The sequence below is a fragment of the Cydia splendana genome, chromosome 2 (assembly GCF_910591565.1).
Source record: "Cydia splendana chromosome 2, ilCydSple1.2, whole genome shotgun sequence".
Lineage (NCBI taxonomy): Eukaryota > Metazoa > Arthropoda > Insecta > Lepidoptera > Tortricidae > Cydia > Cydia splendana.
This window is the reverse complement of record NC_085961.1, coordinates 13264687-13290846: the sequence shown is the minus strand read 5'-3', so window position 1 is coordinate 13290846 and position 26160 is coordinate 13264687. Positions and strand designations below refer to the sequence as shown.

Below are 26160 nucleotides of genomic sequence, written 5' to 3'. Positions count from 1 at the left end.
GGTTATGAATATTTACCTTCTTATTTATAGGAGATTTAAAAATTAACATTGCAATTTCTGATGACCAGAGTGAAACACAATAAACAATGGTTTTTTTTTTATTTAACTTTATAACCTACTCAAAATATTAGGTCCTTACCTATGAAATTGGCGTTTTTGTTCATAGATATAAGTCTGATCCTAGTTTTTTTTTTTTACAAAAGTACATACACAATTACAATAAAACTACAGTGCACTCAATAAACAACGATTTTACATACAATTAATTGTTATTTTTTATTGTTAAGTGTTCAGAATTAAGCCTTGAAAATAGGTCTTTTCATGTGCTGTCGGTTCGAGTATTAAAATTACTTATATTTTTCTAATGGTACCAATTTTCAAGAAATGGAGATATTGAAAACATACCTTAAAGGTGTCAAAAATTACTGGAAAAATTTTGTTTGGTTTGAATTAGCCATCAAAAAAATATCCGCAAAATTAATTGTATGGAAATTCGTGTTTCGTTGAAATTCTCCGAACAAAACGCCAATTTCATAGGTAATGACCTAATAGTAACATCTCTAACAATATTTAATGAAGTACATTGTACTGACTCTATACATATTTACATTAATAATTAAGATTATATCACAGATAATAAGCACATTTAAAAAGACACCGGCCACTACATATAAGACTATAGTCTTAACTCTGACCACATATCACAAAGGCATATAAACACGAAATAGAAGTGGAAGAATAAGCAAATGAAGTACTTTCTGTCAACTTGTGAAGACCCAGGTACCTAAAGACAGAAACACATTTGAACAAGAGACACACAGAGGGTTAGTCACAAATATAAAATCCATAAACAAAATAAGCATATACATAAGATTATGAGAAATATAAAAAATACATCAACATATTAAATATATTATATTACAAGGCACGGGGAATTTGTCTCAAATGGATCATTACTTATCAATATAGTTAAATCGCAAACAAGCAAACTCCAATAATTATAACTATGGAATCGAAATTTGTTAGTGTAGGTAGGTACGTAATGACTTTAGATACGAGTCAATGAAATAGTAGACACTTTTCCATAAAAAGAGTTATAAGTAGTTGTTTAGAAGAGACCTCTGCACTATTTGCAAAGTACCTTCTTATCATAGTTATCATATCGGAGAATCGCAGCTTTTAAGCAAAATAAATTGATATATTACCAGCTTTCGTTATTTATGACTAATCTGATAGAAATTCATAACATTAGAATCTGTTTGATCAGTTTATATAGTAACAGTTTCACACAAGCTTATCTCATAAATATAGATTATTTTTTCTCCGAGGTATAAAATAAATGTTATATTTCCCCTTAGTCACAAAAATCCACCAACATCATTCATTACCCATTAATAATTTAATATGTTAAAAAACTAAAATATACATATATTAATAAAATATAAATGCACGAGCAGCGTTAAAAAGTTATACTTAGTACATAGTGCAATTAAGGGAGTTATGGATATAATAACGAGAGTCAAAAGAAACAGGATGCGCGGAGCGCAGTGGTTTTGTGACTCTTGTTATCAATTTTCATATATAAATATAAAGCCACTATATTTACACTATGGTTGTTAGATTACTTAAGAGTAATAACCACCTGATATTCAGAATCATCAGTCTCAGTATCGTTAATTGCGTCGTCTTCAGTTGTCGTCCTATCAGCAATACTGAATACACCGCTATTTGCAGATCCCTTTTCTGATTCTGTTGTACTTTGAATATCATAAGAATTTTCAGTTGTAGCATCCGCAGATATCGTGTAATTAATTGCATAATCAAAAAATATCGGTACTGTGGTTTCATCCATTTTAGTGGAAACAGTCTCGGTATTTTCTATATCATTTTCTCTACCCGTAGTGTAATTAAAGTCATAATCAAAAAATATCGGTGCCGTAGTTTCATCTTCTTTGTAGGAATCCGTACTGGTATTTTCAGTGTCAATTTCACTAGCAGTAGTGTAATTAAAATCCTTATCTAAAAATGAATCTTGTCTATCAAAAATAGTCAAGTTGTCATTATCATACAACACGTCTATTGTAGTAGACATGAAATTGTGCTCCGTTACTAAACTGTCATCTGTTGTTGAGGTAATTTTTGCTGTGTTTTTAGGTGGATAAAGAAAATTGAAAAGGGCACCTTTCTTTTTTAAATGTTTTATGGGACTTTTTGTTGTTAAATCCAACTCATAATCACTAAATTGTGTAAAAGTATCATGAATTGGTGTGCCTTTCTTTCGATCCTTATTAACTTTCTTCATTTTCGCGTCTATTGCCTTTTTATCGTAACTTTTGTGTAGGTTTTCAATTAAACTTAAAACGATATCTAATAAAATATTATCTTCATTTTTAGCGTTAGCAGAATCATTTTTACTTTTGATAATTTCATCCTCGAGTTGATATTGATTTTTTTCTGAGTTCTCATTCATTTCTTCATTTTCAGAATCCACTTTCTGATTTTCATCGTCCTTGGAATCACCAGTTATGAAAAACAATGGATTTTGTGTAGCGAAATTTTTTGGTGTCGTATCATGGCTAATATAATTTGATTCATCTCTTTTGTATGTCTGTTTTGTATATTTGGCTATTTCGGGTCCGAGGATATAGTCCAAGTAAGTTTTAAGTTTTTCGCACTTTGTAACCGAATTGACGTCGTTAGAACTTCCCCATACTATAAATCCAGAAGTGTGTGATTTATACATGGCTTTTAGTGCTGTTTTTAAGTCCACCTGAAAATAAGTGTTGACACGATTATGCAATAATATCAGATTTCTCAATCTTGAAAAAGCAGACTAAGGGCTTAAAAGTGGACAGCAAAATGTTCAGCTAATGCTTGGCATATAACTTGATTAACAATGAATGAACGTAGTTATAGGTACCTACCTCTGACATAAATCCGGCATCCCTGTACTTGTACCAAAAGTAGGGTAGTATAGGCACCCCACGGCCCACTCGCGCACTCTCCGCCACCCTACCGCGTATGAGCCCTGCTAGTTGAGCTGAGCTTAAGTTCTTCGAACTGTACACTGAAGGGTAGAGTGCCGTACTCTCAGTCCAAAGCCAAGATATCCTGGAAATAAGACAACAATCTTGTAAACTCAACAAACTGTGCCAGTGGAGCTGTACAAAGGTTGTGTTGAGCTGTGTGCAAGTTTGTTCAAAGCATCGCTCATTCGGTTATTTTCCTTCTGAGGTATGGTTTTGGAACATGATTTAATGGATTTTACTAGTTTATGACAATTATGACATTACGAACCAGTATGGTTTGAAGTCGCGACATAAAAGCGAACTTTAAGACGAAAGTGGAGGACCCGCGCGAAATCGCCTTTTCATATAAACGTAGCTGGTCCTCCTTTTCCTCTCTGGATATTAACATTATTTAAAATATTTACACTAAATTTGTTGAATATCAACCATAGCTATGCCCCTACGTTTGATATTTTTTCGAATTTTTAATTATTATAAAAGTTAGGAGCATTTAAAAAATTGTATGAAATCGGTTATTCGCACCTAATTTTTACAATAATCAAAACATCGAAAAAAGTCAAACGTAGGGGCATAGCTATGATTAATATACATCAAATGATGTAAAATATTTTCCATAATGTGAATATCCAGAGAGGAAAATGGAGACTACGTTTGTATGGAGAAGCGGCCGTCCCCTTTCCTCTTAACTTTCATTGTATATCAGATGACTATTATTCAAAAACACTCACTGATCATTTTCTTGCTGTACGATTGTGGGGCAGGTCTCTACTGGCTTGGAGCCCGCCATATTGAAGCAGTACGGGAACCCATAGTATCCCCACTTGGCTTGCGGCCGCAGCAGGCGAGCAAGCGCCACGGTTGCCTGCATGAACTCACGTCCGGCGCGTTCGAAACGGCGCTTTGCCTGTAATTTGCAACAGGACAATTTGTAAAAGCGTCTAAATTGCTTTAAGTATTATAATGCCTTTAAATATTAGAATCCTTTGTTTAAAAAAAATAAAACGGTTATGTACTTATAGGTACTCAATTCCTATACTTGTTCAAATTAGTTACTTTATGGCTATTCTGTAGGTGTATTAGGTACCCAATTTGATTGACAAATCTGGATGAACCATTTGTTTTCTGTAGTCAATTATATTCGGGCTCGATACAAAGTTTTAATCATGTTTTTTAATAAGTAATCATAATCTTTATTGTTTAGTGTGTTTCCCATGTTTTTTCCTTGTATTTTAAAATGCAATTCCACAATTCAGTTTGCCTAGATCTAGACCAAAAATGTTGTATTCTTGTAAAACTTTTTGTCGCTCTTTGAATATAAAACAATTTCAATTATCAGTTTGGTTGAATTCTATTAATGCTTCGACATTATGTATGTTACTAGTATCTATACTATACTGTACATATAATAATTATGCTAAACCTGTCATATTCATTACGCTACGTCCTACGTTGATTATTTTAGCACGCTCATTTGCTTATTGGACTGTATAATTAACATTTAGGCAATTAAAATTCTGTTGTTAGTAGCACTAAAATGAGATGTTTCTAGTTGATGTTTGAAAGAATTCTTGGTCAGTTGGTTACGAGTTCGACTTTTAGCTAATTTAGATCGTTATCTAGCGGGAGAGAGCATTGATAGCAGTGATGTTACTAAGTTACATTATCTACTAAATTAATACCCACGAACTGATTTGATTAGTTTGACTTAGAGGATGACGCACTAGATAATCTATGTTGTCTACTTCTTGATTTGATTGGGCTATAATGGTACTGCCATTGCCACCACGAAAAAGAATGACAACCAAATTCGGCATTCTCTCGGCATGCGGCATTTTCTATCCTGTATGTGGGTACATAATGCCATCGGAGCTTATTTAGTGAGAAATGGAAAACCGGAAACTGTCCAGTTTATTTGAAACGTTTTAATTAAGTTGAAAATAACATTGGCCGAACATAAATGTGCACGAGAAGTGAAAACACGAATTCGTCTTCGTAATAAAGGTAAGTACTTATTGTAAGTATGTTTTCTTTTACCACATCAGCTGGTAAAGGCTCTCTTGATACTTCAAAAACTGATGAGAAAGTAGCATTTTATTAGGGTTTCTGGTTTCTCGACCTTTTTAATTTCTCGAGGCACGGGAATTCTCGACCAGGATTTCTCGAGTTTCTCGAGTATCTCGAGAAATTTTGAAAGTTGTAAAAAACACCATGTTATTTAATTTTTTTTGCTTTACTACAAATCAGACTCATACGAATCGTAGATGAGATCAATAATCAAACATATGATACATTTTTAGCTACCATAAATTGCACTTAATAATCAAAAATTCAACAACAAACAAAAAGAAAACTATAGGTGCAGACGTGCGCGCCGGAGTTTATGTGATAAGCTATAGTGCTTTATATATTTCTTTAGGTATTTAACAAAATGTAATCAAAACCACAATAATGTGACAAACTTTACACAGACAAAAAGAAATTTTACTACGTACCTAATATTAATACTGACTCAACGTAATTTGATTTATTTTTGAAATATTTGTTATTACATGGTCCTATAATTCGTTTTTATAGCCTTAGAATGAAGATACGTGATCTTGACGTGTCTTTTTATTGAAAAGCACGTTTGAAAAATAAATCACGGCAAATATGTAACAATTAACAAATCATACACGATTTTTAATCAAAAGACACGTCATGAATGTCATAACCTCATAACAGTTCAAAAGTTATAAGACATGAAAATCGGTTGAAGCCAGAACGATAGGGGACGGATCAAGGCAATAGTTAATTTGGTTGGTTAACTACCCAATAAATGGTTTAAGTACATGAAAATGTAAAAAAAAACATTGTTTACATTAATTAGCCTACCTAAAGAAATATACTATAGACACATCACGTGTTACACGCGTGTTTTCTTTTTACTTATCACAAGAGATTTATTTCTCGAGTTCTCGAGGCATTGAGTTTTTTTTTTCCGTCTCGACTTAGGTCAAATTTCTCGAGATTTCTCGCCTCGAGAATTCTCGAGCAGAAACCCTACATTTTATCCACTATAGTGGCAAAGTTAGTAGATGCCAATTTTGAGTTGTTTCATTATTTTGGCTGGTGGAATCGACTTAATTTTATGTGGTGAATTTGAATGATAAATATTTTAAAAGTGTTCATTTGGATTTGATGTTTGTAATGTTTTACAGTTAGTATTTTACTCGCGTAAGCAAAGTTTGTTTAACCCTCGTGCCTTGAGACCCTCGCAACGCTTACGATTCCATTTTAGAACCACTCTCTGCGTTCGTTCAATTTTGGAATCTTTCGCTTTAAACAACAACTTTGCCTTATTGTAAAACAAACGACTATTTTCATTTTAACAATTGGTCACAGGTCCTCTAATTACAAAATTCTTTTATTCAGAGATTGTTATAATCTTTTCCATAAAACAATAGACAAAGAGTCAATCAACCAGCGGGCTCAGCACGGTTCCATTTTTATCGACTATCACTATGCGCGTCCCTTTCGCACTTACAGACTTGTTAGAACGTGACAGGCATGGTGACAAGGGATAAAAACGCGACCGTGCTAAGCCGCCTGTTCTTCGAATGTACTAAGACGTGTTTTGGTAACAACCCGATTGGATATGCCAATGAATAAAGTGCTGTGAGTGAATTAGGCCGCCCGTTTTGCAATCATAACATCATACCGACCGTAGCGATATATTTAGAGCGACAGTGAATACAGTGATGAAATGAATATGGCTATAGAATAATAATAAATATATATTTTAATGGTTTTTGTAGCTCAGCAGTTACCTGGTAGACGATTGAACAATGTCACTAAGTTTACTGCTATGGTTGTAAACAAGCTAGCTAACATAGGTATGTATTTGGATAATGGCGCTAAGTTCATCGCTGTAAGCTTATTTACTTATGGGTTTTTTGGAATCTTAAATAATGCAAATTTAATCTAAAGTAGCTAGGTACTACATGTAGGTATAGTTTTGAAAATATAATACTATAGATAGACAGATATTATACAAAGTTAAAGATTCACTGTACAACGGAAATATTTAAGAAAATTATTACTAGCCCGATTTTCCCTAGATCGAAAGTCAACTTTCTTGACAAAAACACTAAAATCTTCACAATATGTACTTAAGACAACAGCAACACAAATCAGCAGCTCCGTATATAGTAATACAATAACACATTATCTATTGGTATTTAATTATGAAAGAAAGTGGACCTGGATGAGTCCCGACGGTGCAACAAAAAACGAGATTGACTTCATCATGTCGACAAAGAAGCATATATTCAATGATGTCTCTGTGATTAATATGGTCAAAACCGGAAGTGATCACCGTCTGGTGAGAGGCACATTGAATATATCTGTTAAGTTAGAGTGCTCTCGACTGATGAAGTCTACGCTCCGTCCAGCAGCAGTCCAAATCCAAAACCCCGAGAGCTTCCACCTGGAACTCCAAAACCGTTTCGATTGCCTAGGCAGCGATGTGGACGAATTCAACGACGGCTTTGTGGAAGCTGTCCATAGCACGGGGTCTAAGTTCTTTAAGGCCCAGCGGACAAACAGAACCAAAAGGCTTTCTGACTCTACTCGGGGACTCTTGGAGGAAAGGAGAAGAATGGTTCTACAATCTTCACAAGATGCGACATTATATCGGCGGCTCAATAGACGGATCTCTAAGTCCCTTACCCGTGATCTGCGCCAATTCAATACAAGTCGTATTGAAGAGGCCATCGAGCGGAATAAGGGCTCTAAAGTTTTCGCACGAGATCTGTCTATTGGGCAAAGCCAGCTCGCCAAATTAAAAACTGAGGATGGTAGAATCGTTTCATCGAGACCCGAGCTCCTGGGTGAGATAGAGAGCTTTTATGGACATACACATCGACTAAAAGTCCCGAAGTTGGTCTGGCGGAACACCCTAGAGCTAGACTGACCCGACATTATACCGAAGACATCCCGGACATCAGCCTGTACGAGATTAGAATGGCTCTCAAACAGCTCAAAAACAACAAGGCACCCGGTGAAGACGGAATCACAGCCGAACTTCTGAAGCCGGGTGGTAAACCGGTCCTTATGGCCCTTCAGAAGTTGTTCGACTCCGTCTTACTCGAAGGGAGAACGCCTAAGGCATGGAACAGAGGTGTGGTGGTGTTGTTCTTCAAAAAGGGTGACAATGCCCTACTCAAGAACTACCGACCCATCTCACTTCTGAGCCATGTCTATAAACTGTTTTCAAGAATCATTACGAACCGTCTCGCACGCAGTCTAGATGACTTCCAGCCTCCTGAACAAGCCGGTTTCCGAAGAGGCTTTAGTACCGTAGACCACATCCATACGCTCCGTCAGGTAATACAGAAGACTGAGGAGTATAACCTGCCTCTCTGCTTAGCCTTTGTGGACTACGAGAAAGCCTTCGATTCGATCGAAACCTGGGCCGTACTACAATCTCTCCAGAGGTGCCAAGTGGATTAGGTACCGCTATATCGAAGTCCTGAAGTGTTTGTACGAGAACGCCACTATGTCAGTCCGACTCCAGGACCAGAACTCGAAACCTATTCCGTTGCAGCGGGGAGTCAGGCAAGGGAATGTTATTTCTCCTAAACTGTTTACCGCTGCATTGGAGGATGTTTTCAAGACTTTGGACTGGAGAAGGCTGGGCATCAACATAAACGGCGAGTACATCACTCACCTTCGGTTTGCGGATGATATAGTAATCTTGGCTGAGACTACGGAGGATTTGAGTATGATGCTCGATGACCTCAGTAAAGCTTCCGAGCGAGTTGGTCTGAGGATGAACATGGACAAGACGAAGATCATGTCAAATGCCCGTGTAGAACCAACTCCTGCTACAATCGGAGACTCTACACTTGAAGTTGTAGACGATTATATATACCTAGGACAGACTGTCCAGGTAGGTAGGTCCAACTTCGAGAAAGAGGTTAATCGACGAATCCGACTCGGTTGGGCAGCATTTGGGAAGCTACGGCACATCTTTTTGCCCAATATTCCGCAGTGTCTCAAGACGAAAGTCTTCGACCAATGCGTGTTGTCAGTGATGACATATGGAACTGAAACGTGGCCGCTTACTGTGTGCCTCATAAGAAGGCTCAAAGTCACCCAAAGGGCAATGGAGAGGGCTATGCTTGGAGTCTCTCTGCGTGATCGCATCAGAAATGAGGCCATCCGCAGCAGAACCAAAGTAACTGATGTAGCCCTCCGAATCGCTAAACTTAAGTGGCAGTGGGCGGGGCACATTGCCCGTAGAACCGATGGCCGTTGGGGCGGAAAGGTTCTCGAGTGGCGACCACGTACCGGAAGGCGCAGCGTGGGTAGACCCCCCACAAGGTGGACTGACGACCTGGTAAAGGTCGCGGGAGACCGCTGGATGCGGGTGGCGCAAGACCGGTCATTGTGGCACTCTTTGGGGGAGGCCTATGTCCAGCAGTGGACGTCCTCTGGCTGATATGATGTTGATGATGATGATTTAATTATAATTGTTTCGTTAGTAGAACTTTTTGAAATGAAGGAAATTACTGATTATTAAGGCATTCAGCCATTTCTACAAGATCGCTACTTCCTTACCATTCTTTACATCGTTTACAAAATACCTTACCTCTCTCTCTATCATGCTGTTCGTCCACAAGGGATGCCGCTGTCTCTCTATGTGTAACGACAGGTTCCTGTACGGGGTCAGCACGCCCCAGGAGTTCTGGCGGAAAACGGGACGCCAGGACTCGAAATCTATTATCCCGATTCCTGAAATATTGGAAAGATAAAAGAAAAATAAATTAGTAATATTTACGAAGGCTAGCCTGTTTACCTACTATTGACTTTAATTTATTCTTTATTCATTTGTCAAGTTAGGACGTGGCAACCTCTGTCAGTTTTCTTTCTTTTTATGAATATCGTAAAGTCCTTTTTTCAACTTCATTTATTACTAGTATCATGATCAATATGATCAGGTATATATTAGGTATATGTCCGAATTGTCCGGCATTCGTTCCTCTCGCATTTTAATTACATACATACTTTTGATTGTAAGAAGCGAACAGCTATGTGCGGTGCTTGGTTGGTTATCTTAACAAGTAGGTATACCTAAACCGCTCCAAGTTTTTTTAAGCTTGACAGATTCCAAGAATTTCGGCCCCAATTTCACCACGGCTACAATTGTCAGTGACATATGTCGAGCGACAATTGTCAAGCGACAGGTGACATATTACAATTTTATAAAATATATTCTATACAAATACTTACAAACATGACAGGCATTTTGCTACAATTGTATGTTACAATTATGTTGTGAAACAAGAATTATTTTTTCTAGTCGACATATTTGTAGAATTGTCGCCATTGTCGGTGAATCTTGACAGGAAATGAGTTATATGTCGGAATTTCGTGACAATTGTCGTGTTTCTTGTGACAATTGTCATAAACTTAGCAAGAGAAATATCTGTTTTTTTCCGATATAATAAAGTTTTTTTAATAATACAATGATGGTGGCAAACAGGAATACGGCCTGTCCGATGGTAAATGGTAATCGTAGCCCATGGATGCCTGTGACGTCAGCAACAGTGATGTTTTACAATTGTCGCACCTGTCACCGATGTGAAATTGGAGCCTGGTGTCTTTCCCACATATCTTAGTCAGTGTTTTTAATTGTTTCTTTGTTATCTCAACAATGTTATACACGTTGTTAAATCTAAACAAATAAAGCATCAATCGATAAGCATGTGCTCTTCGCTGAATCGATTGCTGCTCCTACTTATAGTGACTCAGAGCTATACACCGAGACTTTCGATACAGAGATTGGTCAAGTGGTTTCGTTTTGTATGACATTGAAATAAAACATAGGAGTGGCATGAAAAGGCGGTTGACTCCACAATGAGTACGTAGGTACGTAATGTTTGCTGTTTATCTGTCAATTTGTCCTATATGATTTTAGCATGACAAAAGTTCATGAATTAGAAGGCTATATTATGTATTTCCAGCGAGGAAACAAGATCGTTTACCTACTACTTATTTCCCGTTATGTCATCACATAAATTGAACGGTTATGTCATAAGTATGTAACCAATTGCGGCACAATTAGCTCCAATTCCGGAATCGAACCGGTGTCCGCTGACCTTGCTAGTGCTCTAATTGTAGGTGCAGATATGATTTATGGATAACTGGCCAATTCACAATACTACTATTTAGCCAGTTCTTAGCATATTGACCCCGAGATTCTATATAACTATGCGGAACGGAATTCCGGACGTATACTGGTTTGTCTGGCAGTTGTGCGCACGGTAGACATGAATGAGGTCCAGTCGTGGTAGAGACACGCGATTTTTTACATCTGCATAGTAAGGTACCTACAGTCAGTTAAATAGATAGAGCGCTCCCTATCTATTTGACTGACTGTAGGTACCTTATTACCGCAGCGCACTGCGGTAATACTCGTAAAGGTGTGTTGTAATATATTTTGGTACTTTGTGCTGATTTGTAAAGTTAGCTTTATAAGTTAACGCGTAGCGGTCGATAAGTGTTTAAGGTATAAAATATTTAGGTATGATAAGTACTAAATCCACCTACCACTATTATACTCGTACCACTAATATTACGCAGGTGTTTCTTTTAAATTTATTTATATCACAGTCACTTTACAGCGAAGTTAATTGATAACGTATTAAATAACGATTACAGATATTAAAGAATTTATCTTTGTTCACATTGCGGCATGGCAAATAACCTACATAAACTAACGACATAAATTATGGGCCATAAAAATGTGTAAAATCGGTAAATCCAGGTCGCAAGCGAAATCCATCACTTCCCTGAACTAAACGGGTAGCGTTACAATCCTAGAGTGAAGTAATCATTTCTTAGGGCAGAAACGTCAATTGTTTGTACAGTACGTCACTCGTCATAGAGAACATACCATAGTCACACATCGACACATTTAATTGACCATTCATAAGCAGGTAATGTCGCAGTCAAAGGACAAAACCCATATTTCGATAAAATAAAGTTTGTTCGAGTTAAAATTTAATTCAAATCAATATATATTCTTCTGTAGATAGGTTATCTGCAAATTTATTAGTATAAACAGACAAGTCTTAGAGACCTCACCTCACCTATAGATACCTATTGTAAGATCAGCGATATTTATTTCGGAGATATTGATGACTTTAAACTGATTTGATAAATTTAATTAAGTCGTTCCTTATGTACGTAATCTATTTTATTAGGTACTACAACGATTGTTGAACCAATGTTTTTTATGAATAATGGGTTAGAGTATTTATCCGGCAGTGACATATCTGTGTAGTATTTATTCTGTAGCCCGCACTTGGCCGTCTCGGGTTGCATAACACCATTTAGCAATTGAAGCACTTTGCTTGTTTGTAAATAGACTTGTTTATTATTATATAATGTAGCTAGTAAATATTTTGTACTATTTACGGAGCTAATAAGTGACAATTGTAGAAAATAATCGTAGCTCCTGATAGCGTCAAGTACACAGTAAACCAGTGGTATACAGTAAACCACATTTAAACATGGTGATCCTTATGCAAATAGCGACAACGTTCATTCGCGACTGTATGCTTTTATGGCGATAATAACGTAAATGTCCCGATAGTTGTCGCCTTCAATCTAGATTCAATATACCAAATCAATAGAAGTGATAAATGGACTGGCTAATATTGCACAAAGGCTGCCAAACACTAAAGCGTTTTTTACCCCAACAGTACAAAATTAACGTTACATCACTGAATCTTTCCACTGCTCTCCATCTTTGGACCTTTGCGGAACAGACAGGTATAGCGAGCTGCAAAATTGCATGGACAAATTATGAATGGATTTCATCTATAAAGTGCTCATGTAGATACTTTTGCGGGTGTAAGAGCTGTTTCCCACTGACGTCCAGTTTTTTGCGGGTACGGTTTTTTGCAGGATCCAGTTTTCTGTAGTATGCATGCAGGATCCCGCAAACAGAATCCTCGTGTCAAAGTTACTATATTAGCACCTTTACTACTAAAACGGGATCCTGCAAAAAACCGTACCCGCAAAAATGTGGACGTCAGCGGGAAATAGCTCAAAGTTGTTTATGAGAGCTCACCGCTGAAGTCAGTGTCCGGTATGGCCTGGTCCAGCACGAACCGGAACGCGGTGAGGTGCTCGTCCAGGTCCCCCTCCTGCGGCACCCCGCCGTTGCGGGTCCTCAGCTTGCCGCTGCTCTCCTCCTGCAGGATCGCGGGGAAGAGCCCGGGGTCGTACAGAATTGTGACCTTCGAAGGAAAAGTTTAATAATCGATTCTTTTGCCGTTCTTTGTAGGTTTCTATGCTATACACATAAAAATTATTTTAATTTTGGGGTTAGATATAAACTCGCACTCCATTTATTATTCTATTTGACTATGCGTGTTTTGTTACTTCCACACCTTTATTCTTTATTCAGGCAAACACTAAGTATAAGTTTACAGCTGCAAGATGCCAAGACCTAATGCCTAATCTCACTATCTCTAGACGATTTGTGTTATATTATAAACAAGATATTTTTATTTAAGTTATTTATAAATGAGCTGCATTCTAAGGCATAACATTTGCTTAAAAAATTAAGACATGCATTAGGTTCATATGTATAATTTGATTTTATTATGTATCTAGATTACCTGCTCTCCCTGAAAAATGTCATTCTGGTTCTGTATAATTCCGTACTTGTCGAACAGGTTTTCGAAAACGATCTTCTTGGATTTGCACTGGAAGGTGGGCACGTTCCAGTATACTTGAAACGGCCTGACTTCTCGGACGGGCGAGTCTGATGGCCGTTCTATTACGTAGTAGTTACTGAAAGAAGTAACAAGACAACTGTTTCGACAACTTTCACTAATCATTATAGTATTCATAATTCTTGATTTAATCTAAATGTCTAAAGCTAATGTCTTTGGTGTTGTTGTGTTTTTGACAACTTCAGTTCCAGCTTGTACAGTCAGCATTACAAGTAACGTGTCAAACTATGCGTCAAAAGTACCAACCATTCTTTAATAGCTTAACAAAATGAGATGTCTCATGTCTCTATAATATCCAGAACAATAACACTGTGGTAGATACTTTTGAACGCAAATTGTAAAGATTTATCACTATTTTGGAAAAATAATTGAGGGTGACTTTTGGCGCGTTGTTTCATCCGCTACCTTTGACGCTGATTGTATTTGGGAACAGTGAAAAATCAAGAACGTGTGAACTGAAACTTGAGTGGGGTGCGCTATGTGGATTCGCAATGCTACCGACCGCTGCACGCTGTGCGTGTACTTTGCATAACCAAGGCACTTAAAAATGTTATTCTCGTTCAGGATTATAAATTATTATTCTTAATACTTTGTTTCGGAATGACGACGTGGTTTTTCGACATAAAATTTCCATTGTGTAGGAATCGGGTATTATTAAGTATGTGGACGGGTCGGGTTATTCCCACTACCTACTTATAGTTACCACCAAGTTGTTACCAGTGGTAACAACTGCATTTTTTTTCCATCTGTCGCCAGATTGGTAACAGCTGAGAAAAATAATTCCCGCTAACTACTAGCGCCACAGGTGGTAACTACTGGGAATGATTTTTCAGTACCACTAACGTCTAATGTTCAATACTGATAAAAATAACTAAAGCGGTAAAAGTATAAATAAAAATATAAATAAAGCGGTAAAAGGTGAGACAAAAATTGACAGTTGTTACCGCTGATAACAACTTGTGGTAACTAGTGGGAATAATTCGATGAGTCGCACAAATGCTTCCAATTATTTATTCCGAAACACGGTTAAGTTATTATCCCTATATCCAGTATCTCTCAAGTTAAATTGTACTTTCAAGATACTTTAACAATAATACGTGAATTGGGAGCGACTTTTTGTCCGTCTGTTACTCCTACATCAATTTCATCATTTTTCTTGTGTTCGTTCAATGTTAACTGCTAGCGTACCTTAGTGCGACTAGTGCTAAAGCGTTTAATGACAGTTATGTTATGGGCTGTTAGAGTGGTAATTTTGTTCCCTATCCTGTGCTTGTGTGTCCCGAGACAGGTGAAAAATTTGTCTTTAAGATATATTAAGAACACCGATACAACTAAGGATATGTCTTTATTGTCTTTCCTGCAACCTTAAAATAGTATTAACCCAATCTGCAGCAAACAGCTGCAGACGTGTAAACAGAACAAACGTTTAACCTTATTGCGAACTGGCTATTCAGTTCCGGACATCCGACCTTGCAGATTCACGTACATATTATGACAAACGTGCGGAATTTGTTGTAAATAAACAACACATTCAGACCAGATAGTGCGTAAAGCTGCGTACGAATTGCGCGTACATTGGCACGCGTAGTCGGTTACGCGTGCCCTGGAACACCATGTCCGTACTTGCAGCTACGCGTACACTCTAGCGAGCCGGTTTTTGGTACAGTCGAAGTCAAAAATATGTTTACACTTTTGCACCTTACTTCTTTGTAATAAGGCGAAAAAATGTAAACATATCTTTGACGTCGACCGTACAATGTACGCGTGGACTGCGTATCCCGACTACACGTAACACAGGAACGCACTGTCCGTACGCAGCTTAAGGGGCCGGTATATGACGTTTTCGATTTAGACCTCACTTTGTAACCATAATTTGTTCAATAAATGTTTAATAATTGCATTAAATTACACGTAAATTTGTTCACGAAGAAACCGTGTACCGACTCTTCATGCCATTGTATTTTTAATTTGCTGTTATTCTCTACAAATCGACACTAAAAGTATCAAAAAATCAAAATATGGAGTTCCGTTTGAGACGGAAGCAAAACAATTTTGTCTTTGACGTTAATTGAATTATTGTATGATTCTGAAAGCTAGATAATTCAGCTACCAATTTATTATCGATTTATATTTTTACTCACAAAGACAACACAGAAATTCAATCTCAAATGTAAACTTTCGAACAATTTCCATACATTGACGACATCACTCAAAATTCTTCTTCAAGTCAGATGCCCGTTGGGGCTACACCGGAGCACACGTGTACTTCTTCAAATGAAAATGACAGCTTGATTTTCTTGCTTTTGACAATTATATTGACATTAAATCATATACGCACACGAGAAAGTATACCAGTAGATAAATTGTATTTCATAAAATAGGGTACATAAATATCAGCTCGCGTCTCATTTAAATTTGATTTGCTGTTATAATGGTTGAAAACCGCAGTAAACTATCTTAAAACAATACGATTACAGTCGAATTTAAGTATTATGTTCCTTCAAAACTCGCTTAAAATGAAAAAAGTTTAAAGACTCATCTTTACTGATTGGGATCAATTTTTATTATGCTGGTATCATTTTGCGTCAGTTTAAAAACGTATTTGACTTCTGTACGTCAATGAATTTTGATGACAATTGTAATCTTGTATTATATTATAGAACTTTTATCTTAAAATAATGCCTATTAACAGGAAGAGTTATGTAATTCGTATAAGTAATACCTGAAAGTCTTGTACCTAGATCTGTAATACCATGGATTGCGACGAATAAATGATAATGATTATGCGGTTCGCTCCGTCTATATGTATAATGCGTGTACGTGCTGTTCTCTGAAAATCTTCAAGAAAAAATAACCGCTAGACCAGCACTAAGTACTAGCGAGTTTTTGCGGCTTTGAAGACCGAGATGAAGCTTACAGGCCAATAGCGCTCTAGTTATTGTTATGTATACCTATGTATCGAATGTTTTATAAATTACCTATAAAAAGCAATGTTTTATTTCGATTAGGTCTACATTTTGTGCATATTGCATATCTGAAGTATTTTCGCACTAAACTTGAAACTTTCGTTGAAACTAAATAAAATAATTATTCCAAATGTACAGTCGCCTGCAATTTATGTTACACAACGAAGGCCGCAAAAATATCTGACACGATCTTATTTGTAGAACCATAAGACCAAGTCACATATTTTTGCGGCCTTCGAAGAGTAGGTACCGTCATTATCACCAACTTTGCCCGCTTATTTTTTAAAACGAATTTCTCAAAAAACATCACATCATATGACTTTTTTTGCTCAGCACGTCCATTGTGATCAAACGCATCAGTTTATTTAAAAAAAAATATTTTTTATCGTGTTTTTACTAATTTTTTTGCGTTTTAGAGGGCGGGCAAAGATCCGGGGTTTTCGCCAACATTGCCCACGTCAATTTGGTATTCAAATACAGCTCGTATGATGATGATGTCTAAGGATCACTTAAAGGTTTTGGGCAATCCTACCATTCCCTGTTAATAACTTAGCGATAAGTGTAAAAACTTTAAAATAAATTTGCTGGGCAATGTTGCCTACCCGTTTTTGCCCATTTCCAGATAAGGCTCGCCTAAGCATTTTACAATCTCAATAGACATAATCTATGCTTCATGTGTTATAACTCAAACCCGGAAATATTTGTCAAAGAGTTCTCAATTTTTTCTACTTGCATTCATTATTTATCAATTTTTTGCCCGCCGAAATATACCCTATATTAGACAACTCGCTCAAACTCTAAATTCCCAAGTCAAGTTATGCACAAGTTTGGTATATAGTTTTGTCAGAAATATAACCTATTTTCTACTAAAAATAGCAGGGTGGCCATAACTATTATAATTTTTTCTACAAAAACGAATTTGTTTAAAATTGTCGTTTTGGGCAAAGTTTCCCTGGAGGCAAAGTTGGCGCTAATGACGTAACATATTATTGCAGGTGACTGTACATAAATGTTTCGGTGATTTTGAGATTATTTTTCAGGTTAGTTTACTAACAATCAAGTTATGCAGATACCGATTTCGTGAACGTATAAGTAGTAAGGTACCGCTATTGTTTAGCGATACCGATTATTTTTGAAGGCAAAACTATACCGTTGAAATATAAAGATTAAAGATATTAAAATTACAGCAGGGACAACCATTTTTTATAGGTGTACCTAAACCATCATTGGCCGAGCGTTAGCAAAGGTCTCCGTTTCAGCTTGGGCAAAAATGCTTTTGTATGTTCTCCTTTGCAGATCACATTTCTCAACTGATTCTCGTGAAAATTTGTAAGCAGGTTCGATAGAACTATTCTGTTTCGCTTTATTCGCCAAAATGGAAATGCCACCCTGCTGAAACTTTATTTATTTAAATTCCTATTGAATGGATTTTGCACCTTATGAAAAACCGTATAGAGTAGTAAATAACATTTTACATCTGACTTAATGACATCTTGTTTTATTCGCTTTAATTGTACAAAATGCGTATCTCGACAAAGCAATATTAGGTAGTAAAACAGTCAACAATCAAATTAATTAAATAGGTAAGTACGTCACGTGTGACATGAACAGACAAGGAAAGCAAGATTAAATGCATTGTTTCTCTTTCATCTTTCAATGGAACGCTTTTACCCTCAAAGGAGGCTAGTGGTCAATACTAAACTAAAAGTCCAATCTTAAAAAAATCATGATGGGTCACTGACCTGTCCCAGTAAAGTGAGGTAGTGTGCGTGAAGTGCGCTTGTGTGTGAAATGGGGTAAATTGACAGAATCTGAAATTTTACCCACCGCTACCGTCGCCTTAAGAAGCGCGGATGTGCGTAGATAATACTGTTAGTATAAAATGCTTGGACATTCTGATGCCGACAACGCATCTTAAAAAGATTAAGTACTCTTGAGACCTGCCATCTTGCTACCCCAGTCTATTTCTTTGACACGGTTGTGAATCACATAATATAGGAGCACCTACACAAAACTGTGTAACTATTGGTACTATTGATATGATAATTTATAACTTTACTAATATGTACCATTGGTCGGCATGAGTCCAGTCCATGGACCGGTCGTAACCGATAGCAACTGCCAGTTTTCATGTATCAAGCTCATGAATGCAATGCAAGCACTATTAGGTACCTACATAGATGCGAGCCGGGTGATATTTAAAATAGTAACCGATTTGCAAGACCGAAGTTATCTCATAAGAGCTCCGCGAACAGTTTTGTGCGGAGCTTTAAAAAACTTGAAGAAATGTAATAGATTTCTAGGTGGTGGTACTGGTGCTCGACGCGGTTCCAGTACATGTCATCTTGAAACTTAAGTCATTGTCAATAGAGGTGACAGCAGGGTGTCATCTGTTGGGCATTGGCATGTCGAGCACTAATAGTACCACCACGGTTAACTTTTCTTTTTACAACGTTTATTAAAATTTCATGGGAATTAGGCAAGAACGCAAAATTTTAACAAAATCTATAATAAATGATGTAAATACACAATACACTATACACGATGATTTTTAATCGGTGATCAGGAGTAGAAAATATTAATATCTAGCCCAAATTAAACTATTAGGCTAGGTCTCACGCAATTATCTCATTGTTTAATTAATTAAAAGTTAAAACATAATTAAAACTAATAACCCCTAAATACATGGTTATCCTACATGAAGTAACTACGATACGTCAAGTGCTATCGATATGGCGGGAAATTTGACGGATCTATGACTTTGTTTATGCATAATTACTCATAACATAAATTATCAATTGCCATTAAGTTTGTAAAGAGGATTTTAGGATAAAATTGATCTCAAAATTATAATTATGATTTAAAAAAAAACAAGTTTGTTTCCACCCAATTACGACTTCAATGTGATCTACATCAATTACTGAGTTAGAAAAAAAAAGTTCCTGATCACTGATTAAAAATCATCGTGTATAAATAGGACCCAAATGGTGAAGTTGGGTTTTGGGTTTTTACAAAAAAATGTTAATGTAATGGCAAACACGTGCCATTGTTGGCGCTGATAACTGTTTATATTGGCTATGTTCAAATATACGCATACACATGGTATTTTAGTTGTTAGACGCAGGTCCATCGCACCTAATTGTACGTAATTTTAGAACAGCATTGACATTAACACCATATGTGCGGGTCATTGCCTTCTTACGTCATACCTATTGTACGAGTTTGTGGAACGAGACGTTGCGTTATATGTTCTTACTGATTTTTTATTTATTTACATATTTACTTATTTATTAAGTCAAACTAAGGATGGAACCCACATTGACCACACAAAAGATTGAGGATATTTTCTTTTGTCATTGTTTTTTTTCAGTAACGCATAACGGGACAAAACTCGAAAGATAAAAACTGTGATATCTAACGTAGGCACGTATGTATATATGTTAATAGTTAAGTTTAGATACCTATGCACTCGAGGAAAATATTAACTGAAAAAAAAATTACCTACATATCAAATGCATATTGAACGTTCTTAAATATTTATCATTCAAAATCTCTTCTCTTCTTCTTCCTCGCGTTATCCCGGCATTTTGCCACGGCTCAAGGGAGCCTGGGGTCCGCTTGACAACTAATCCCATGATTTGAAGTAGGCACTAGTTTTTACGAAAGCGACTGCCATCTGACCTTCCAACCCAGAGGCGAAACTAGGCCTTATTGGGATTAGTCCGGTTTCCCCACGATGTTTTTCCTTCACCGAAAAGCGACTGACAAGTATCAAATAATATTTCGTAGGTACATAAGTTCCGAAAAACGCATTGGTACGAGCCGGGGTTTGAACCCGCGACCTCCGGATTTATCATTCAAAATCATCAACTTATAAGTCAATTATACCAGACCACACGAGAAAACAGCTGATGGTGCTGCGGCCCTTTCGGCCAAGACACCAATCTCTTCACACCAAAAGCAGTCGCTGGTCACTGTGTCGACCAAACTGTGTAACCACTTAAAAAAAAAAACGAGAAAACAGCTCGAAATTTGCATCAAATTACTTTGCCACTCTTGTGGATAAAATTCAACATTTTCATCAGCTTTTAAATAATAAAGAAAGCCTTTACGAGCTGGTGCGGTGCACAATATTAATTGACTCGTATGAGACCTATTCAAATAAGCTACGAGAGATTTACTATGCCTAAATAAAAAGTACTTTGGAACTGGGAAAATTGACGGAAAGAGTTACATACCAAGTTTTTACACGCCCTGTAACGGCACTGTTAGAGCATTATTCATAATGCACTTCATATTTATTATTGACTACTTATTATATTTATTTATTATTTACTAGGGTTAGAGCCGGCGTAGCTTTATTTATTATCGCATTAGGTATTATACAGTCAGCAGCAGAAGTTGCTAAGCGGGCCAGGTGTTCAAAATTACCCTGACACGCTCTTATTCTCTTTACAATAAAGTCGCGTCAAGATCATTTTGAACACCTGGCCCGCTTAGCAACTTCTGCTGCTGACTGTACCTATGCCTACTTTGAAAATACGAGTAAACTATCTTTATCTCTATCTTATCTTTAGGTATTGAATCTTGTCTTGCATAATTTTAACGCCGCGAATACTAATTCGGTTTAACTGGGATAACTCGAGTTACTCCAGGCAACTCGTCGTAACTTCATCAACGGATTTACGAGATAACCTACTCACTGGCAAACAAATTGGCTGACGACCCAGTTTCAGGGATCGATACAACTATTTACAGTTGAAATATTTGCCTTTCGGTTTGGCACAGGTGGGCTTAAATCGTAACATTATCAAAACGTTGAAAAAAAGTAACTCAAGCATTATTCTTGTTGGGGTTTTTATTTTTGCTATTTTTTTTGTCACTGAAAATGTCAATAAACTGGTTCTCAATAACAAATGCGTGCCGGACCTTGCATACTGGAGGTTTCCGTAGGTACCTTACGATGTATCAAAATAATACGACAACAAACATACAAACAAAAGGGTGTATCTTAGAGCCACTTTTAATAAGAAGCGAAGTATTTTTGAAATTTATAAAGGATTTTTTACGTTTAAACTTTAAGGTTATTTTTAAACTTTTTAAAAACCTAGTAATTAAATGACGTCCCACGTGTTAACTATTAACAAACTTTTTTGTTACTTTATGTACATGCATAAATAATGCTATAAGTATATAATCATATAATAATTTTAAACTTATAATATAAACTAAGTAGCGGCTCATAAAATAATTATTAATTACGTGTAAATTTAATTTTATCACTTTGTCGCCATGATCAATTAATGTACCCATGCTAAATAACAGGTTTCTAGCACTAACGATCACGACGACAGACAGACGGACATGGCGAAATTATATGGGTTCCTAGTTGACTACGGAACCCTAAAAAAGCTGCACACGTGGTGTGCCACGGCTGTGTTTATTTTTTTATTATTACTTACACTTGTAAATACTTATATAAAACACCTTTTGTGTACCTAGGTATAGATAATGCGATTTGTATTTTGCCCTAATTTTGTAAGAAGTTTAAATAAACCAGATAACAAGTTTCACGGAATTTTACAACCACTCGAAGTTACATGCGAGAAATACATATATTCGCGTCAATAATATTTACTTTAATAAAATTCTTAATACCGACCAAAAAAATCTGTTGTTACCTAAAGATTATCCTTATAGTGGGAGGGCCAGCCATAAAATGGTCGGGATGATACTACGAAAAGTCACGACAAATATTCTTTACATTATTGACGTTACGATTGGCGATTTCCATGAACAATTGACGTCTTTGCTATGTCCCCTGGAGTAATATTAGATTGGGCCCGTTAAATTTGGAGGTATTTTTTCATCAATGTCTTTAATTTATGGGACTACACAAAACAATTTGAGAACCTATATATCATATATAACTATTATATATACCTACCTATTTATTTCTCTTGACCTATATATGATCCTACAGTAAAACGTTAAGTAGGTACATAGTTTCCGAGCTAGCCACGGTTAGAAAATTATCAAGTGAATGATAGCATAAAAATTCCGGCGCCCGATATAAAACCTGAAAAACGGCACTGAAATAAGTTTATAAACAAACATTTTGTAAAAAGGCCAGTCGGTCATAAGTAATGAAAACTCATTGTTAGCCTCCTTTCTTTCGTTGTTTCTATCTAAATTATAAATAAATCGACTTTTAATATTAAGTATACCGAAATTTCAACATATAACATCACATAAGATATTCCAGAACACCAAGGCCCGCATAATGAAACCCTATGGAGTCTCGTATCAGATAGTTGACCTCCGTTTTTCTGTGTGGCCGTAAAGCCTGTCCTATCCACATACCTAGTCTGCGTTTTTCAGGGCTAGGCCACTATAAGTATTTATAGCCCTCATTGTCTGAGAATTCGCGATAACCCATAGCATTTAGTATTTTTACAAAGGACTAAAACGAACAACATGACACGCAATGCTAATGTTTTTATACGGGGCACTGTTGTCATATTTTAGTCTGACTATTTTAACTGAGTTAAAAAAGGAAGAGGTTTGTAATTCTATCGAATACCTACTTCTTTTATTACTCTCAAATTCAAAGCGATACAAACCGATTTTAGATTAATTATGTAATATATTGGTGTAATTTTTAAAGCTCAAATATGACGGTGGTCACGGTGGAACCTATGACGGACATGACGGTACTCTTCAAATATCACGATCATCATTCACCTATCGTTGTCCCGCGATTTTGCCACGGCTCACTAATATAGTGCTAGGGTCCAATTGCCCATCCAATATATGTATTTACCTACTGATGATGTCGCACATAAAAAAAGCTATAATCTTTTTGCGTATTTCCGCGCTACAAAGTCAAAGTTATTGAGTTAGTTGCTAACAATGTTTTATGGATTTTTTTTAAATATTCTGAAGATATTTTTGAAAATTCGAATTAATATTTTTTTCCTAGACTGGGCATGAGCAATCATGTTGCTCATATCATATTATATGTTAATTTTTATTGTAGGTAGGTATATTAATATTATTAGAAAAATATATTATCATAATTTCGTTTTTACAAACATGCATGCATGCCTATTGCTCCAAAAATCTAAAATATTTTATAGGTTAGCTAGAAGCAATCCCTCAAAGGGTGGGTGGGTGTCTCATAAGCACTCGTTTAATGCATCTACTATTTATGAACCTTCTGGTTTTGTGCAGTATTTTTTACTTGAATCCATACCAGGCAAGTATTTACATGTCATGTTCGTGCCTATAGTAAAAAAAGCGCTGGTGGCCTAGCGGTAAGAGCGTGCGACTTGCAATCTGGAGGTCGCGGGTTCAAACCCCGGCTCGTACCAATGAGTTTTTCGGAACTTATGTACGAAATATCATTTGATATTTACCAGTCGCTTTTCGGTGAAGGAAAACATCGTGAGGAAACCGGACTAATCCCAATAAGGCCTAGTTTGCCCTCTGGGTTGGAAGGTCAGATGGCAGTCGCTTTCGTAAAAACTAGTGCCTACGTCAAATCATGGGATTAGTTGTCAAGCGGACCCCAGGCTCCCATGAGCCGTGGCAGAATGCCGGGATAACGCGAGGAAGAAGATGTTCGTGCCTATAGTCTGTAGATTTTATGTTACCTATGAATTTAAATTAAGTATGCCATTATGGGAATGTTACGTTACGTAGGATATGATATTATAGTTACTTATATTATATTTTGTAAATAAATAAATAAATATCACAAGAGTTACTGTGTACTCGGATACTTCACTTTATAAATAAAGTAACTGGGTCTCAGAAGCAAATCTCATTCCGCATAATTTCCGCGTGTCGATTAATTGAAACAAATTGAGCATATAGGAATTTGTCGCCCATTGCCAACATACCAAACAATAACAATATTTTTAATTAAAATTATTATAGGTATTATTATGCATACTCGTATTTAAATCACTTGAAAGTTCAATGGTTTAAAATATAAGAAATGCCTTGTCTAGTTAGTACCTATGTAATTGAAATGTAGTCACCGCCGTGTCAAGATATTTTTCGCGGCTTTGTTAGTAAATATTTTCACAGCTGCATTGTACATTTTTAACAATCACAAGGGAAAGCTTCGTGTGATGTAAATTACCCATTGCCGAATCCATTGAAAGTACTTAAACTGTTTCCTCTTTATGAATGAACTAAACACAGCAATATCGCAGTGCTAACTAGTAACCTGCCATGCGGAAATATACCTTAACTATGTGAGCTAAGCTCTTCATCAAGTGCGTTAAAAAACTAAATACGACGACTAAATATCTCGGATAGTTTACTTTTATCTTTAGCTTGCGTAAACTTATGTGAAGAGAGAGCTATAGTCGGCGCAACCTAGGATCATATATTTGACAGTTGTAAATTTACCCTTATAATTATGGCGTTGTGGCTATCAGTTTTGTGTCAAATATATGATCTTAGAAAATTTTCACTATAGTGAAAATTCGACCCTTTGCAGTTTAGTAGTTTAAGTTATACTCGTAAGTAGATGAGAAGTATGTAACTTGTTCTACATTTGAAATGAGTCATTTTCGCAGTTGCTTAGCAACGTTTGAATATCATCAATGTGACATCAATTTAAAATTATGAATTTACGTTGTGGAATATTTCGTCAAATTCATGTTTTTCACCTTTTTATAATAGTTTATATATTTCCTATTTTTTGAATAGGTACATATGTAAATTTAAGTACCAAATAAGAATTTTTTTTACGATGTGGCTATTAAGATACCATTTAAATATTTATTCATAAGTACAAGCGATAATTTTCCCCAAATATTATGTCACTGGACATTGAATGGCAATGGTAAGGTTTTTGTTTATACTTATTAGTCGTTTTCGACTTCCGTGTGTCAGTGACTTGCCCCGTTATAAATATACCTATTGGTAAGATGCCAAAAGAATTCATTAAGGGAGCGCTTTCTTTATTCCTTAAGTACCTAAATAAAATATATTTACTCACCCAGACTCATCACATCTAACTGCACAACCAGCAATAATTAAAAACACAAGTAACTTCATTATGAAATAATTACGGAATCACTTAATATTACATTTAATTATCTAACTAAACTATTTGAAATTATCTAAAACAACACAATGAGTCCTCCAAAACATCCCTATAAATTAATTTGAATATTTTAAAATAATTTAGGTTTCCCGCCAACTTTTGACGTTTAGTAGGATGCGTTCGTCTGCCATGCGCGCTCACTTCGATGTGTGGTGTTGGTGTGGTGTCTGGTGTACATGACACTTTCAATAAGGACTAGTGTAGCTGCTTGCTTAAACCCGCATACTCAAAGAGTTGTGTGTTTTTTTGTG

General features: G+C 36.3%; 1 protein-coding gene across 1 annotated transcript; it reads right to left on the bottom strand.

Moving 5' to 3' along the window:
- Positions 1–553: 553 nt before the first annotated feature.
- LOC134804199 (uncharacterized) lies at positions 554–26058 on the bottom strand. The gene is made up of 8 exons (XM_063777156.1): positions 25802–26058; positions 13703–13877; positions 13150–13318; positions 9661–9803; positions 3758–3933; positions 2925–3111; positions 1643–2770; positions 554–784 (listed from the first exon to the last, which is right to left on the bottom strand). Exons 1-8 carry the CDS (start codon positions 25858–25860, stop codon positions 677–679), a joined length of 2145 nt encoding a protein of 714 aa, XP_063633226.1. The 5' UTR covers positions 25861–26058; the 3' UTR covers positions 554–676.
- Between the last annotated feature and the right edge of the window lie 102 nt (positions 26059–26160).